Source organism: Camellia sinensis, chromosome 15 (assembly GCF_055761805.1).
Source record: "Camellia sinensis isolate YWXY chromosome 15, ASM5576180v1, whole genome shotgun sequence".
In the NCBI taxonomy this organism is placed as follows: Eukaryota; Viridiplantae; Streptophyta; class Magnoliopsida; order Ericales; family Theaceae; genus Camellia; species Camellia sinensis.
Window position 1 is genome coordinate 108,622,682 of NC_138975.1, and position 11,848 is coordinate 108,634,529.

Sequence of the window (11,848 nt, forward strand, 5' to 3'; positions counted from 1 at the left end):
TTTCCATTTCTTCTCATTTCTCTCTACTTAAATTATCCAAACAAATAAGAGAAATATATCTCACTTAGGCCTCGTTTGGGAACAGGATAATTTAGTAATTTTTTGACTATATGGCTAAAAAGGTAAGTAAAAAAAACTTGTATGTTTGGAATGACTTTTTGACTAATTACGAAAAGATGTGCAAAAAATAAAGAGAAAAGAGAATCTTTGACTTTTTGGTATAAGTTGTTGACTTTTTGACTAATTTAATAACTTTTTGGCTAATTGGCTAAAAAAATAAGTCCCCAAACAGGGCCTTAATGTCTTTTCTTTTATCTCCAAATCACTTAATCCAAACATAATGTAAGTGAGTAACGTACACAAAACAAACTCTAAGCAAGTAAAAGTGTGGCATCCACAGGGAGGCACATGCTCTACCAATAACCAAACAAAAGAAAATTCCAAGAAAATAGACAGGTTCAAATCACAGTTGTCCACGCCCATCATTTTCATTTTGCAGATTCCACACACGGCATTTCGGATAAGACCACGACAATATGATGATGACGTTTCACCTTTCCAACGAAGAGTTCTAACTACAAATTCGTTCATTGTTGTTGTTTGAATCTAAAGTACGATTAAGAAAAACAAATGCTCAAAGGCTGAAATAGATATAAATTCTCATAATCTGTGTTATTAACATGAATAATAAAATAATCTCTCAAGTACTAACCTACAATAATGTAACATGAAATTACATACAAATGACAAGAAGAATATGTAGACAACTTCGTGGGCAATCCTGGAATTCTATCACAGTGCTCGTTGTATATGGTGAAGCGTGGTAAATACAGAAGAAAAAAATATAGAGGTTACATACAAGAATGTTTACTCATCTGACCATTGATTAGTAATCAGCATTTGCAATAGCGGAAAATGAAGCGAAAAAAGCCCATCTTGATGAGAAACCAACTTCTGGTCGTATATTTGTAAGCTTTGGAATTGTCAGGTTTTTGAGCAGCCAAGTTGGAACTTGTGAACCTTCATTCTTCCATCCAATGCAAGTGCCAAAACATCTAATTCCTCTACATACCATAGCTCAGTAACAGTTGCCTTAACAAATTCACCCAAAAAATGAAGAAACTGATGAGACACAAGATTCTCTGTAAAGAAAAAGAAAGCCGTTCTTCAACTAATGCTAGATTTTCTGTTTTAAGAAAAACTTGTTTAGAGTAACTTCAACAGAAACCTCTAACAAAGAAAAAGAAAACAAAGAACACTGCTGAAGATAAATATTCTCTGCCATCAAAGAAATACCTGAAACCCATGGATTTGGTTGTTTAGTTGTGTGACTAGGTCGTGGAAAAATTGTAGCTCTGAAGTTTTATCTGCCTCCTGAAAAAGACATTAAGATGTGTCAAAGTTAAAAGTGAAATGTGGGGAGGTGAAGGGGGAGTTCCCGTGGCGATGTGTTTGCATTACGGGTATTCCTTCGAAGTTGGCTTTCTTTGTGTGGACGACAGCTTTGGATAGGACTCTTACTATTGATAATTTGAATCGTCGTCATCATATTCTAATTAATTGGTATTGTATGTGTTGTGGGGATGAGGAGTCAGTGGATCATTTGCTTGTTCATTGTAGGTGGCTGCCTGACTTTGGGCACTTAATTTTTCTATGTTTAGAGTGGTGTGGGTTCAGCCAAAGGGGGCGATGGAGGTTCTTTGTAGTTGGGATGGGGGTCGGGTTGGGAAGAGGTGAAGGAAGACTTGGGCTTTGGCTCTTTTGTGTTTGATGTGAGTACTTTTCAGGGGGTTGCTTGGATGCTGTCTTGGCTCGGGAGTCGGTTTTTGGGTGTTCTGTACAGTTGGGTGTCGGGAAGGGTGGATCTGGATTTGTTTGATTTTGTGGACCTTTGTAGATGACTTGATTGCTTAGGTGTTGCCTTTTTTGTTTGGGGTTCCATTTTTTGTTTTCTTTAGCATCTTCTTGACACTTTTGACAATAAATTTATTTATCAAAAAAATAGTTAAAAGTGAAATGTAAATTTAAAGATGCAGAAGTTTTAAATAATGAAATCTAGACACGTCCACAAAGCTACCAAAAAAGTGCAAAAATAAACAATTAAAAAAAAAAAATCCCAAAAGACATGAGCTCAGAAATTTCTCATTTAGAAAACTCAAATCCAAATAAACCTGAATAAGGTATGTTCAAAATAAATAAATAAAATAAACTTTTCCAAATAAACTTCAGTTTACAGGCTGCTCAGGGAGCTCCTTTCAAGACTGACTACATGGCTATATAAACCAAAACAAAGCATATTTTCCCCTCATGGTTGAAACTACAGTTATAACATGTATGCAACGTAAGAAGTAACTATATATGGAGGCAACAAATTAAATGCCACTTATAAATTATTACCTCAAGTGAAGCATTGGGCTGACCGAGAAGCCTAGCGAATGATGTATGAAGAATAGCAGCATCATACTGCAGCCGAAAAATGACCAAGTATTAGTAAAAGGTAGAAACCTGAACAATCACAATTGAGAAATTATAGCAAACCCCATACTCATAATTTGTCTAAATGACTAGTAATTTGAAGCCTTACGAAACTTCTTTTTTTTTTTTCTTTTCTTTTTCTCTTTTCAATGCATAAACAACCAGAGTTGACCGGTGTGATAGATGAAGATGGCTGTAGATAAGGCACCAAGGGCAGTAGCAAGGCGATGAGACCTACCATTCAGTAACAATAACTTCCTGCCCAATTAATATCACCCTTTTTCCTTTTCCCAAATCCCAAATTGAATTAACAAAATTGGAAAGGTGTACATTAGTGTCAAAGTCTTTTGGTGGGTTAAAAATTAGGGACCCATGAATTTGGAGAAAATAAGTGCAATAAAAGGAATATTTGTATTAAAAATTATCTTAGTCTTTAGGGTAAATTTTCAGGTTCATCATGTGTAATATTACACAACCTTGCCAATGGTACCTCATCATTGAGCCACTATATATTCCTTTTTGAGTCTAAAATATCCACCTGCTGTTCAACATGAACTAAGAGGCTCACATGGTACTTACAAGTTGTTTTTCTGGGGCACGAGGAAGAACAGTTCTCAATTTAGCACGAATAGTTATAGGATCCATTCCAGAGATAACCTGCACAAGAATACAATATAATCAGATAAAGGAGCAATAATTCGCGTCCCTAATATTTGATTTTCCATACAGATTTTGAATATAGTGATTCACAATAAATTATCCTTAAGCACATATGTATTCTGGGAATTCCAGATATAGAGTTGTGCCGAAAAGATTGTGGCCACAGGGAGTAACCATTTTGATATATTGGATCAATTATTCATAAAGATGGGAGAGATTGAAGAGCATGTGGCACATAGAACTAGAGTGAGATGGATGAAATGAAAGAGTGCATTAGAAGTGTTGTGTGATTGTAGGATTCCTATTAAGTTGAAGGAAAAATATTAGAGGACTGCCTTAAGATCTATTTTGATGCATGGGGTGGTTTGAGATGATCTAAATAAGTGCACTTTTTGACTTTTTATGAAATATGAGTTGGGTATGATGTGACTTAAATAAGATAGTGACTTTTTGACTTTTTTAGGTTATGACAAACAAGGCCTGAATATTGGCTACTAACCCCCTAAACATGTTCAGAACGAGTATGGTTTAAATAAGAATATTGAGAAGGATAAGTGGTGTTACAAGAAGAGATAAAGTCAGAAATGAATCCATTAAGAAGTTAGAAGTGGAGCGGATAAAAGATAAAATGAGTGAAAATTGTTGTAGATGGTATGAACATGTGAATCCTAGACTAGTTAATGTGCTTGTGAGGAGGAGTGATCTGATCCACGTGGAGGGTGGTAAAAGAAAAGGAGGAAGGCTAAGGAGAACACGGGATGATGTGATAAGGAACATCATGATTCATGATTAACTTCAACTTAATCGAGGATGACTATGAATAACTTGGAGGAAATGGATCCATGAAGCTGACGCCATGGAATTGGGATATGACTTGTTGAGTTGAGGTGAGTAGCTGCAAATAAAATTTGAAAGAGAAAAGAGGTTGTGGTCATGAAGGGCCTCACAGACAAAATCACCCTTAAAATTTAAGTATGCGATCTATATTTTAGCAAAGTCAAGTTTCATTCGAGATACCAATCTCATTAATGACTTCAGCAACACAGAATAAGATGAGAGTTGAGAGTTCTGAATGTCAGAACTTCACTGAATGGAAAAACATGTCAAAGGACAGAAAACAAAGTTGCATTCCTTAAGTTGAAATGAGAAACCACAATTTACACCTGATCATCCTACCATAATGAATGACTAAAAAGAATTCAGCATGTGCAAAGGCTTTTACGTGGAAACTGAAGAGAAAAATTAATATTTATCCAAGACCATTAACCCCCACATTATTTTCTACTAAGAAAATTGAAAAACCACTGCCCAGTTAGATAGATTCCAGTGATTCAATCCCCTTATTATGACATCTTCCCCAGACGAATGCCTTCAATACTGTACTTAAGATGTTCAAAGGAATTCCAGGAGACTTTAGCATGGTCACAACACCAATCAGAACAAAGACGCCTCTCCAATAAAGGCAGGTTAATACAACTCCCTTCAGTTGCAAAGAATAATATGGATCCGTAGATATGTGACTTTTATGCAATTCTACAACAGCAATACACACAAAAATAAATAGATACATATTTATATGTATAATAATATAAATGTAAGTAATGTAAGTAAAGGAAGTAACCTGCCAGCACCCCAGAAGCACACCTGTTGAAGTCAAAACCACCCTGTCTAAGACAATTTTTAATGGGCAGAGACCTTCTGCAACAGCTTTGACAGCATTTGCTTCAGCTTCAATCTGACATAACAAAATGTAAGTCGGTACAATGAGAATAACACGTTGAGAAGAAGAGAAGAAGAAAACATATTAATGGCTCCAATGTGTATTATTACCTCCTCTTCAGTTGCAGGAACTGGTGTAATATGGTGTGATGCATGGAACATGCTAAAATGGTACATAGTAGAGTTCTGAAACCAGATCACTGAACAAGAAACACAAAGGCATGCCAATCAAAAACTCATGCTGTGTAATATAATTGAAGTATTGATGTTTCAAGCAGAAACTTAAAAAGCAGTATAGCCTCAAGAACTTAAACTTCAAACTACAACCCTAATCTCGAAACTTAGATAAATACAAAGATAGCTTACTTTTGTCAAAGTGCGGAAGAAATATACTCCTTACAGCTTTCCTGCAGCAACCGAAGCATGCATATACAACTTAAGCATCCAAATTCATAAAGTAAAAGAAAAGGAAAAGAAAATGATTTCTGAAATGATCCCCAAATTTGTAGATTATTTACCAAAGAGACAGAGCTCGTGCAACTGAAGTACACTAACTTCCCATAAACAACCACAAAAATGCATACCGAAAAAAAAAATGTACAACAAAATGTTAATGGCATACATGCATTATTTATTGCTTTTTGCAGCTTTATTTACTCACTGTATAATTGTATTCTTGAATAACAGTGGAGGGGTTTTCCAATAATATAAGTGGTTTTTTCCACTTGAAATTTTTGGATATATCTTGATGGCATCCAAATTGTTCGAAAAGTCAGTGTGCATTACTTCTGAGCATAGGCAACTCTATTAGCTCCCTTAGGTATTTAAGACTTTAATTTTTCTTACTGACCCAAGTCCTTAGTACTTGCTTTCATATTGCTCGGGATAAGTAGCCGTCAAACTTCAAAGTCAGAAGGGAAACAACTCCATGTAGCTTTGGCTGGAGATTGAAAGAGGTAAACTGAATTTCAGAACCTCCATTTCCATTTATCTACCAAGATTTGAAGGATGAAAATTCTTCACCCCTTTCTCATTTAGTGGAACAGTGCAGAAAATGTGCTGCAACTGCCCGATACAACTCTGCTAGTGAATGGTGAGCCATTTGGAAGCTCAAGTATTATTTAAAATGCCTATCACAAGTTTATTTTAATTTGAGATTTGTCTCAAGCATTGTATTGAATAATTTTTCTTAATATTTTAAATCCCTATTGCTAGCTATAGGAAAAAGTGGAAAGATTTCAAAATTATTTTTTTACCTGCATTTTATGTCTTTTCTCCAACAATTATGATAATCAAAACTTCCATCAACATTTCTCATGATACTTCCTTTTTCGAGCAAGACATATCCCAATTCAATATAGAATTTTAACTATCGACAAATTTGTGAAAAAAAGTTATTCACACATAGTTTCTCGTAACATTTCTTATAGGGCAAACTTCACTTTACCCCCTGTGATTTGGGCTATGTGCAATTTACCCCCTAACGTTTGGAAATGACCACATAACTCCACGTGATTTGTGGACTGAAGTGTACCGTTAACATTCTGTCCAATTTAACAGTAAATGTGAAACACGTGACAAATATAAAGGGGTTAAATGCTCATTTTCAAATTTCACGGGGGTTAAATCGCACATGGAATAAAGCACAAGGGGTTAAAATGCACTTTGCCTTCCAAACAAATGACTACAAGGGTATTTTAGTCTTTTTCATTAAATCATTAATTGGCCTAATGGTGCACTTTTTGTCCACAAATCACAAGGAGGTTATGTGATCATTTTCAAACGTTAGGTAAACCACACATGACCTAAACCATAAGGGGACAAAGTGAAGTTTGACCTCTTTTATATTTTACATAGTCTTGCATGTCGCAACAAAACTACATTTCCCAAAGTTTTACTTTGCCAAAACCAGATAGTTTATCTCTACCAAATATCATTATGATCTGCCATATATAAGTGTATTTTTCACCTAATTTTCTTATCATTAGACACAAAGATAGTGGGGCTGACATTAACAAATACATGTGGGACCCATAGTGAGAAAGAACATAAGAATCGTGAGCTCGAGATCTATCTTGAGATCCAAGTGTGTGTGATTAGCTATGTGATGAAAAGAAAGATGTGTTCACATTTTTTATCCACTATGGAAAATCCAACTTTTTAAGTTAACAAGCATTAAATGTGTTCACAGCTAATTAATATGGTATGGAAATTCAAAATTATCCACATACTTTCCTCTATTAAATGCACTCAACTCACACCCATGAAAAGAAAGATGAAATTGTAAAATCATAACACTGATTATCTTTTATTAAAATGGATCAATTTGGGACATCCCAAATGGACTAGAGGACCAAAACAAATGGGATGGGGAAAGTATTTCTTTGCCGTTTTAGTGTCCATTCAGTATCATACCTTATGCTAATTCATAATCAGTAAATCACAAATATAAGGGAATACAACAACATAGGCTGTGTCTTCTATGGGTATGTAACGAAACATAGTTAGTGGCAACAACATACAAAAACGGTGTTATGATTTTAGAAATAGGAACTAAAGATAGGAACTAACTAAAGATATATCTAATTTGCTCTACTGTTGTACAAATTCTTACGAGATAGGAATTGAATACTGTGGACTGAGATACAAAACATTAGCTCGCACAGGAGGAATGGCAGCCTGACAACAAAAGTAAACAAAACATCATTGGCATGATGAAGGGAAAGGCAAAAACTGTAAGATTGAATCTGATTTTAGCATACTCACATTTTACCTTAAGGTTAGGTGTTACAGATCCATCCTTTATAGTGAAGAGATCTGAAAGTGATAATGACTGAGAAGTTTCTCCATGCTTAAGAAAAGCTGCCCCATGCTCATCTAAATCCCTTGACATCTTATCATACAGTCTTGACCTTTGTTCCTGATTTGAAATTGGCTTATCTGTTCCAAACCTTCTTCAAAAGTTACCAGACCACTCAAGTTGTCCATTGTATAAACTATATATGAGTAGGCCTTTTGTATTAACATATAACATCTTCAGTGTTTGCATCATGATGACTCCAAAGTAGAATACCACATAAATCCAGACAACAAGAGCTAATGGAACATATTAGAAACAAAGAAACACCAAATATTGGTCCATGCTGGGAATCTAAAAATTCGCAGCAACTCTTCTTTTGAAGATCTCAAGTCCAAGTTCAAGTCCCAACATATTCACTAAGACCATCTCCATCCTTTCACCAATTTTTCATCTAATTTGACTTCAAATTTGAGTAAAAAGGTTTATTTGACATGAACTACTCCAATCATTTCATCAAATTTTCATCAAAATCTTTTTAAAATCTCCCCTCTTATCCCAAATTTCCCTTTTCATCAAATTTGATGGGAAAAAATCATCTCTAAGACCATCTCCAACGCTTCAGCAAACCTGATATCAAATTCAAAATTTGATGAAAAAGTCACTTTTTTGAGCTCCAACAGTTTCACCAAATCGATATCAAATTCAGAATTCAGCAAATCTTGTACCAAAATGAGAACAGGCGAAGCATTTTACCAAATCACTGTTCCTAACCGTTGGGAGAGACCAACCGGTCAACCAGCCGGTTGCCCGGCCGGTTGACCAACCGGTTGACCGCCTAAAGGTTCAAACGGTTCGAAGAAAAAGTTCAAACAGTAAAAAAAAAAAAAAAAAAATTTTTTTTTGCCTAACCGGTCGACCAGCCGGTTAACCAACCGGTCGACCACTAAAAGGTTCAAAAAGTTCAAAAAAAAAAAAAAAAAATTTTTTTTCGCTTAACCGGTCGACCAACCGGACGACCAACCGGTTGTCCCTGGCACAAATTTGATGAAAGTGCACCGTTGGAGCGAGTGGTATCAAATTGATAAAATGAGTCATTTTTTACTCAAATTTGGTGAAAAATCTGAGTAACCGTTGGAGATGCTCTAATGCTTCATCTTTTTAAATTTTCATCAAATTCAAATTTGAAAAAAGATTTGATGAGTTCTCAATGTGATGAAAAAAATGACTCCCTTGATTTGATAAACGTTTGATGAAAGGAGTGGAGATGATTTTTGAGTACTTTTCATCAAAATTATTTTTGATGAAAGATGTGTAGGGAAATGAAATAGGGAAGGAAATATAAACGAAATATAAATTAATTTTATTTCACATTTTCCTCCTTTCTTCTTTTCCCTCCCTCCACAAATCTCTACCTAAATATATGATCCAAACACCGCCTAAAGGAATTGAACTTGCATCAACTCCCAAATTTTAAAAATTTTACACCATCAATCCATGTAATCGTCAAAAGTGACTGAAACCCACCATGTGATTGGTCTCATAGTGACTAAATCTTACTAAAACAACAAAATTTAATGATTTGCAAAGTTCAATTTTGTCCAATTCCATATATGAAGAATTTTTCACACCTCATCAGTCAAAGTTATCTTCAAATACCGAAATTTAACAAACTGCAGCAATTATTTTTGTAACGTATGTAGACGAATTTAATGAGAAAGATAAAATGGTGGATTGTTTTGATCATGCTTAGAAAACCCATCAAACTGTAAATGCAACTGTACTCAAAGTTAAAAAGTTTCCTAAAATATATTATATAATAAAGAACAAACTCACTCCCAGGATTACCGTAATCCCAATCCCAATCAATAAATTTCCTAAAATAAATTCTTCAAGATTGGCAACTCAGATGATGAATTTGATCAACAAACCCACCAAACCCAACAAATTTAATTGGGTTTCCATAACCCGTTTGGGAGCTGGGAAATCGAATGGAAAAGGAAAGAAAATAAATAGAAAGAGAGAGAAAGAAAGGAAAAGGGTACCTGAAGAAGAATTTCGAAGGGCCAATTGTAACAAAGAATAGAACAAAATCGCAGAGATGACCCAGATCGGAACCACTGCTCGTGAATTGCTCCACCAATTCCTAACCCTTGCCATCCTCAGGTAGGTTAGCATTTACTGGGTCAGTCATGAGAGACTCATGAGCAGAGTTCTGTGGGCTGAAGTTCCAATTTTGGAGCGAGGATCCTCTCCTGCTCCCTGCTCCCTACTTGGTGGGCCATTAGGCTTACGTTAGGATATATTTTAAAATTTATTAAATATATTATAATTATAAAAAATTAAATTGATTAGATATTGAAAGAATTAAAAAATATTTATTAAAAAAATATAATAATTAATTTTTTTATTTAATAAAATTTTTAGTGCATGTAATTTTCGATATTTGATCAACTTAATTTTTTATAGATATAATATATATGACAAAACGTAAAATGTGAACGATTTGAATTATTAAGCTCAAAATAAGCCCATTAAGCCATCAAGCAAGGAAGTAAGCAGAGAATCTAAGAAGAGGATCCTTGCTCCCAATTTTGATTCTAGTACTGCTTTTAGATTTTTTTTTAATTTTTTACATTAATTCTTGTTTGCGCGATGTATTTTTCTTTTCTTTTTTTTTTTATTAAGATTTGTGACTGTAAATAATCTTGATTCATTATGTTAGGATCTGTTAAATTCATAAAATTTGTACGCAGAAAAAAAATTAAATAAATAAATAACTGGAAAAAAAAAATCAAGGGAAATAACATAGGTTTTTTTTAGATAGGAAAACAACATAGGTTGAAAATCAAAGAAAATTTTACATTTAGAATGCCTTTTTTTTTTTTTTTTTTTTTAGAATAATTGCATCAGTGGATCAGTATGACGGCAAGAAAAGAATAATAGTAACACTACAAATGAAAATTTTCTTGGTTGCGTCTGATAAATAAGAAATATTTATACCATACATAGAAAAATGCTTGCACCATATACAAGAAGGTTTAACTTCACATGAAAATGAAAATATTTTTTTTCACTATTTTATTTGAGATTTTCACTTCAATTTTTTTAAAAATTTATTTAAGGATGAACGAACTGGAAATAACTTTTCTTCGTCACTTTCACTTATATATATATATATATATATATATATATGTTTTTGTTATTGGTCATTTACAAGGATAGAGAATAAAAAAGAAAAAAAAAATTCTTAATGCACAAGTTTACACTAAATGAATTGTTTACATATTAATTACAAAAGAGGATTAAACTTACAAATGAATGAGGTATACTGATCCTTGTTTTGCCCCGACCTTCATTATGTTCTAGACTCGGGTTCCGTAATTAAATATTGTATCCATGTCTTGTTATTCTCCTTTAACTCTTTGTATTTGAGTTTTGCTTAAGCGATGCTTCTTACTCTCGAGTGAGTCTTGTGTAATTTGCTCCGTCGCTCGAGCGAGGTTTCTTGCGCTCGAGCGAGAATTAGGAGTTCTCAGGTTTCTTTCTAGACACAGCATTTCTGGGGAAGATGAAATTCTTCGCTTGAGCGAGGCTTCTTGCACTCGAGCGAACCTTGTGTTGTTTGCTTCTTCGCTCGAGTGAGGTTTATTGCGCTTGAGCGAGTGTGTGCGTCTGTAAAACTTCTGAAGCTTTGTATTTTACGCTCGAGCGACGCTTATTGTGCTCGAGCGAGGTTACTTGTTGTGTCTGGTCGCTTGAGCGAAGGTCGTGTATATCAGTTCGCAGCTAGGTCATTTTACTTCACTTTTTGATTTCTTTTCATCCTAAAACCCTAATTCGACTCTCTCTCTCTCTCTAAAACCCTCTCTCTCTCTCTCTCTATAAATACACATTCATTTGGGGGTCTCTCAACCCTAGTTCCTTTGTTAAAAAGGTAGAGCACCTTGAGGGCTCCGTGTTGATCCGAATAGATCGTGGCGTCGACTTATTTAAAGTGTCTCCACCTTCTCCTTTGCTCTCCTAACATTGAGGTATGGATATTCTAATCTTTGTTATGGTTTTTAACCTAGGTATTGGTCTTTTTGTATAAATGGTAGAGTTGAGAGGTTTTGGGGGAAGCTAGGGTTTGTGTTTGAATTTTGAAAGAGGGGTTTTCTATATTTGGCTCCATATATGTAAGTGAGGACTTCATTA

General features: G+C 34.6%; 1 protein-coding gene across 2 annotated transcripts; it reads right to left on the reverse strand.

Annotated features, from left to right (window-relative positions):
* Nucleotides 1-617: 617 nt before the first annotated feature.
* LOC114294645 (uncharacterized) lies at nucleotides 618-9,936 on the reverse strand. Of its 2 annotated transcripts, none has more exons than XM_028238774.2 (10): nucleotides 9,697-9,936; nucleotides 7,628-7,794; nucleotides 7,469-7,533; nucleotides 5,221-5,261; nucleotides 4,966-5,054; nucleotides 4,757-4,870; nucleotides 3,055-3,132; nucleotides 2,398-2,463; nucleotides 1,297-1,374; nucleotides 618-1,092 (listed from the first exon to the last, which is right to left on the reverse strand). In XM_028238774.2, the coding sequence occupies exons 1-10, from the start codon at nucleotides 9,827-9,829 to the stop codon at nucleotides 985-987; spliced, it is 939 nt and encodes a 312-aa protein (XP_028094575.2). In that variant the 5' UTR covers nucleotides 9,830-9,936; the 3' UTR covers nucleotides 618-984. The 2 variants fall into 2 exon arrangements, with proteins under 2 accessions (XP_028094575.2, XP_028094576.2); XM_028238775.2 differs by having other exon boundaries at nucleotides 618-1,142; nucleotides 9,697-9,921.
* Between the last annotated feature and the right edge of the window lie 1,912 nt (nucleotides 9,937-11,848).

Excerpts from the sequence above, each read along its gene's own strand:
- LOC114294645 (XM_028238774.2), bottom strand. The coding sequence starts at position 9,829 with ATGCTAACCTACCTGAGGATGGCAAGGGTTAGGAATTGGTGGAGCAAT. Across the intron at positions 5,055-5,220 it reads TCTTCCGCACTTTGACAAAA|TGATCTGGTTTCAGAACTCT; the intron begins GTAAGCTATCTT and ends TTTCTTGTTCAG. Across the intron at positions 1,093-1,296 it reads ACCAAATCCATGGGTTTCAG|GCAACTGTTACTGAGCTATG; the intron begins GTATTTCTTTGA and ends GAATTTGTTAAG.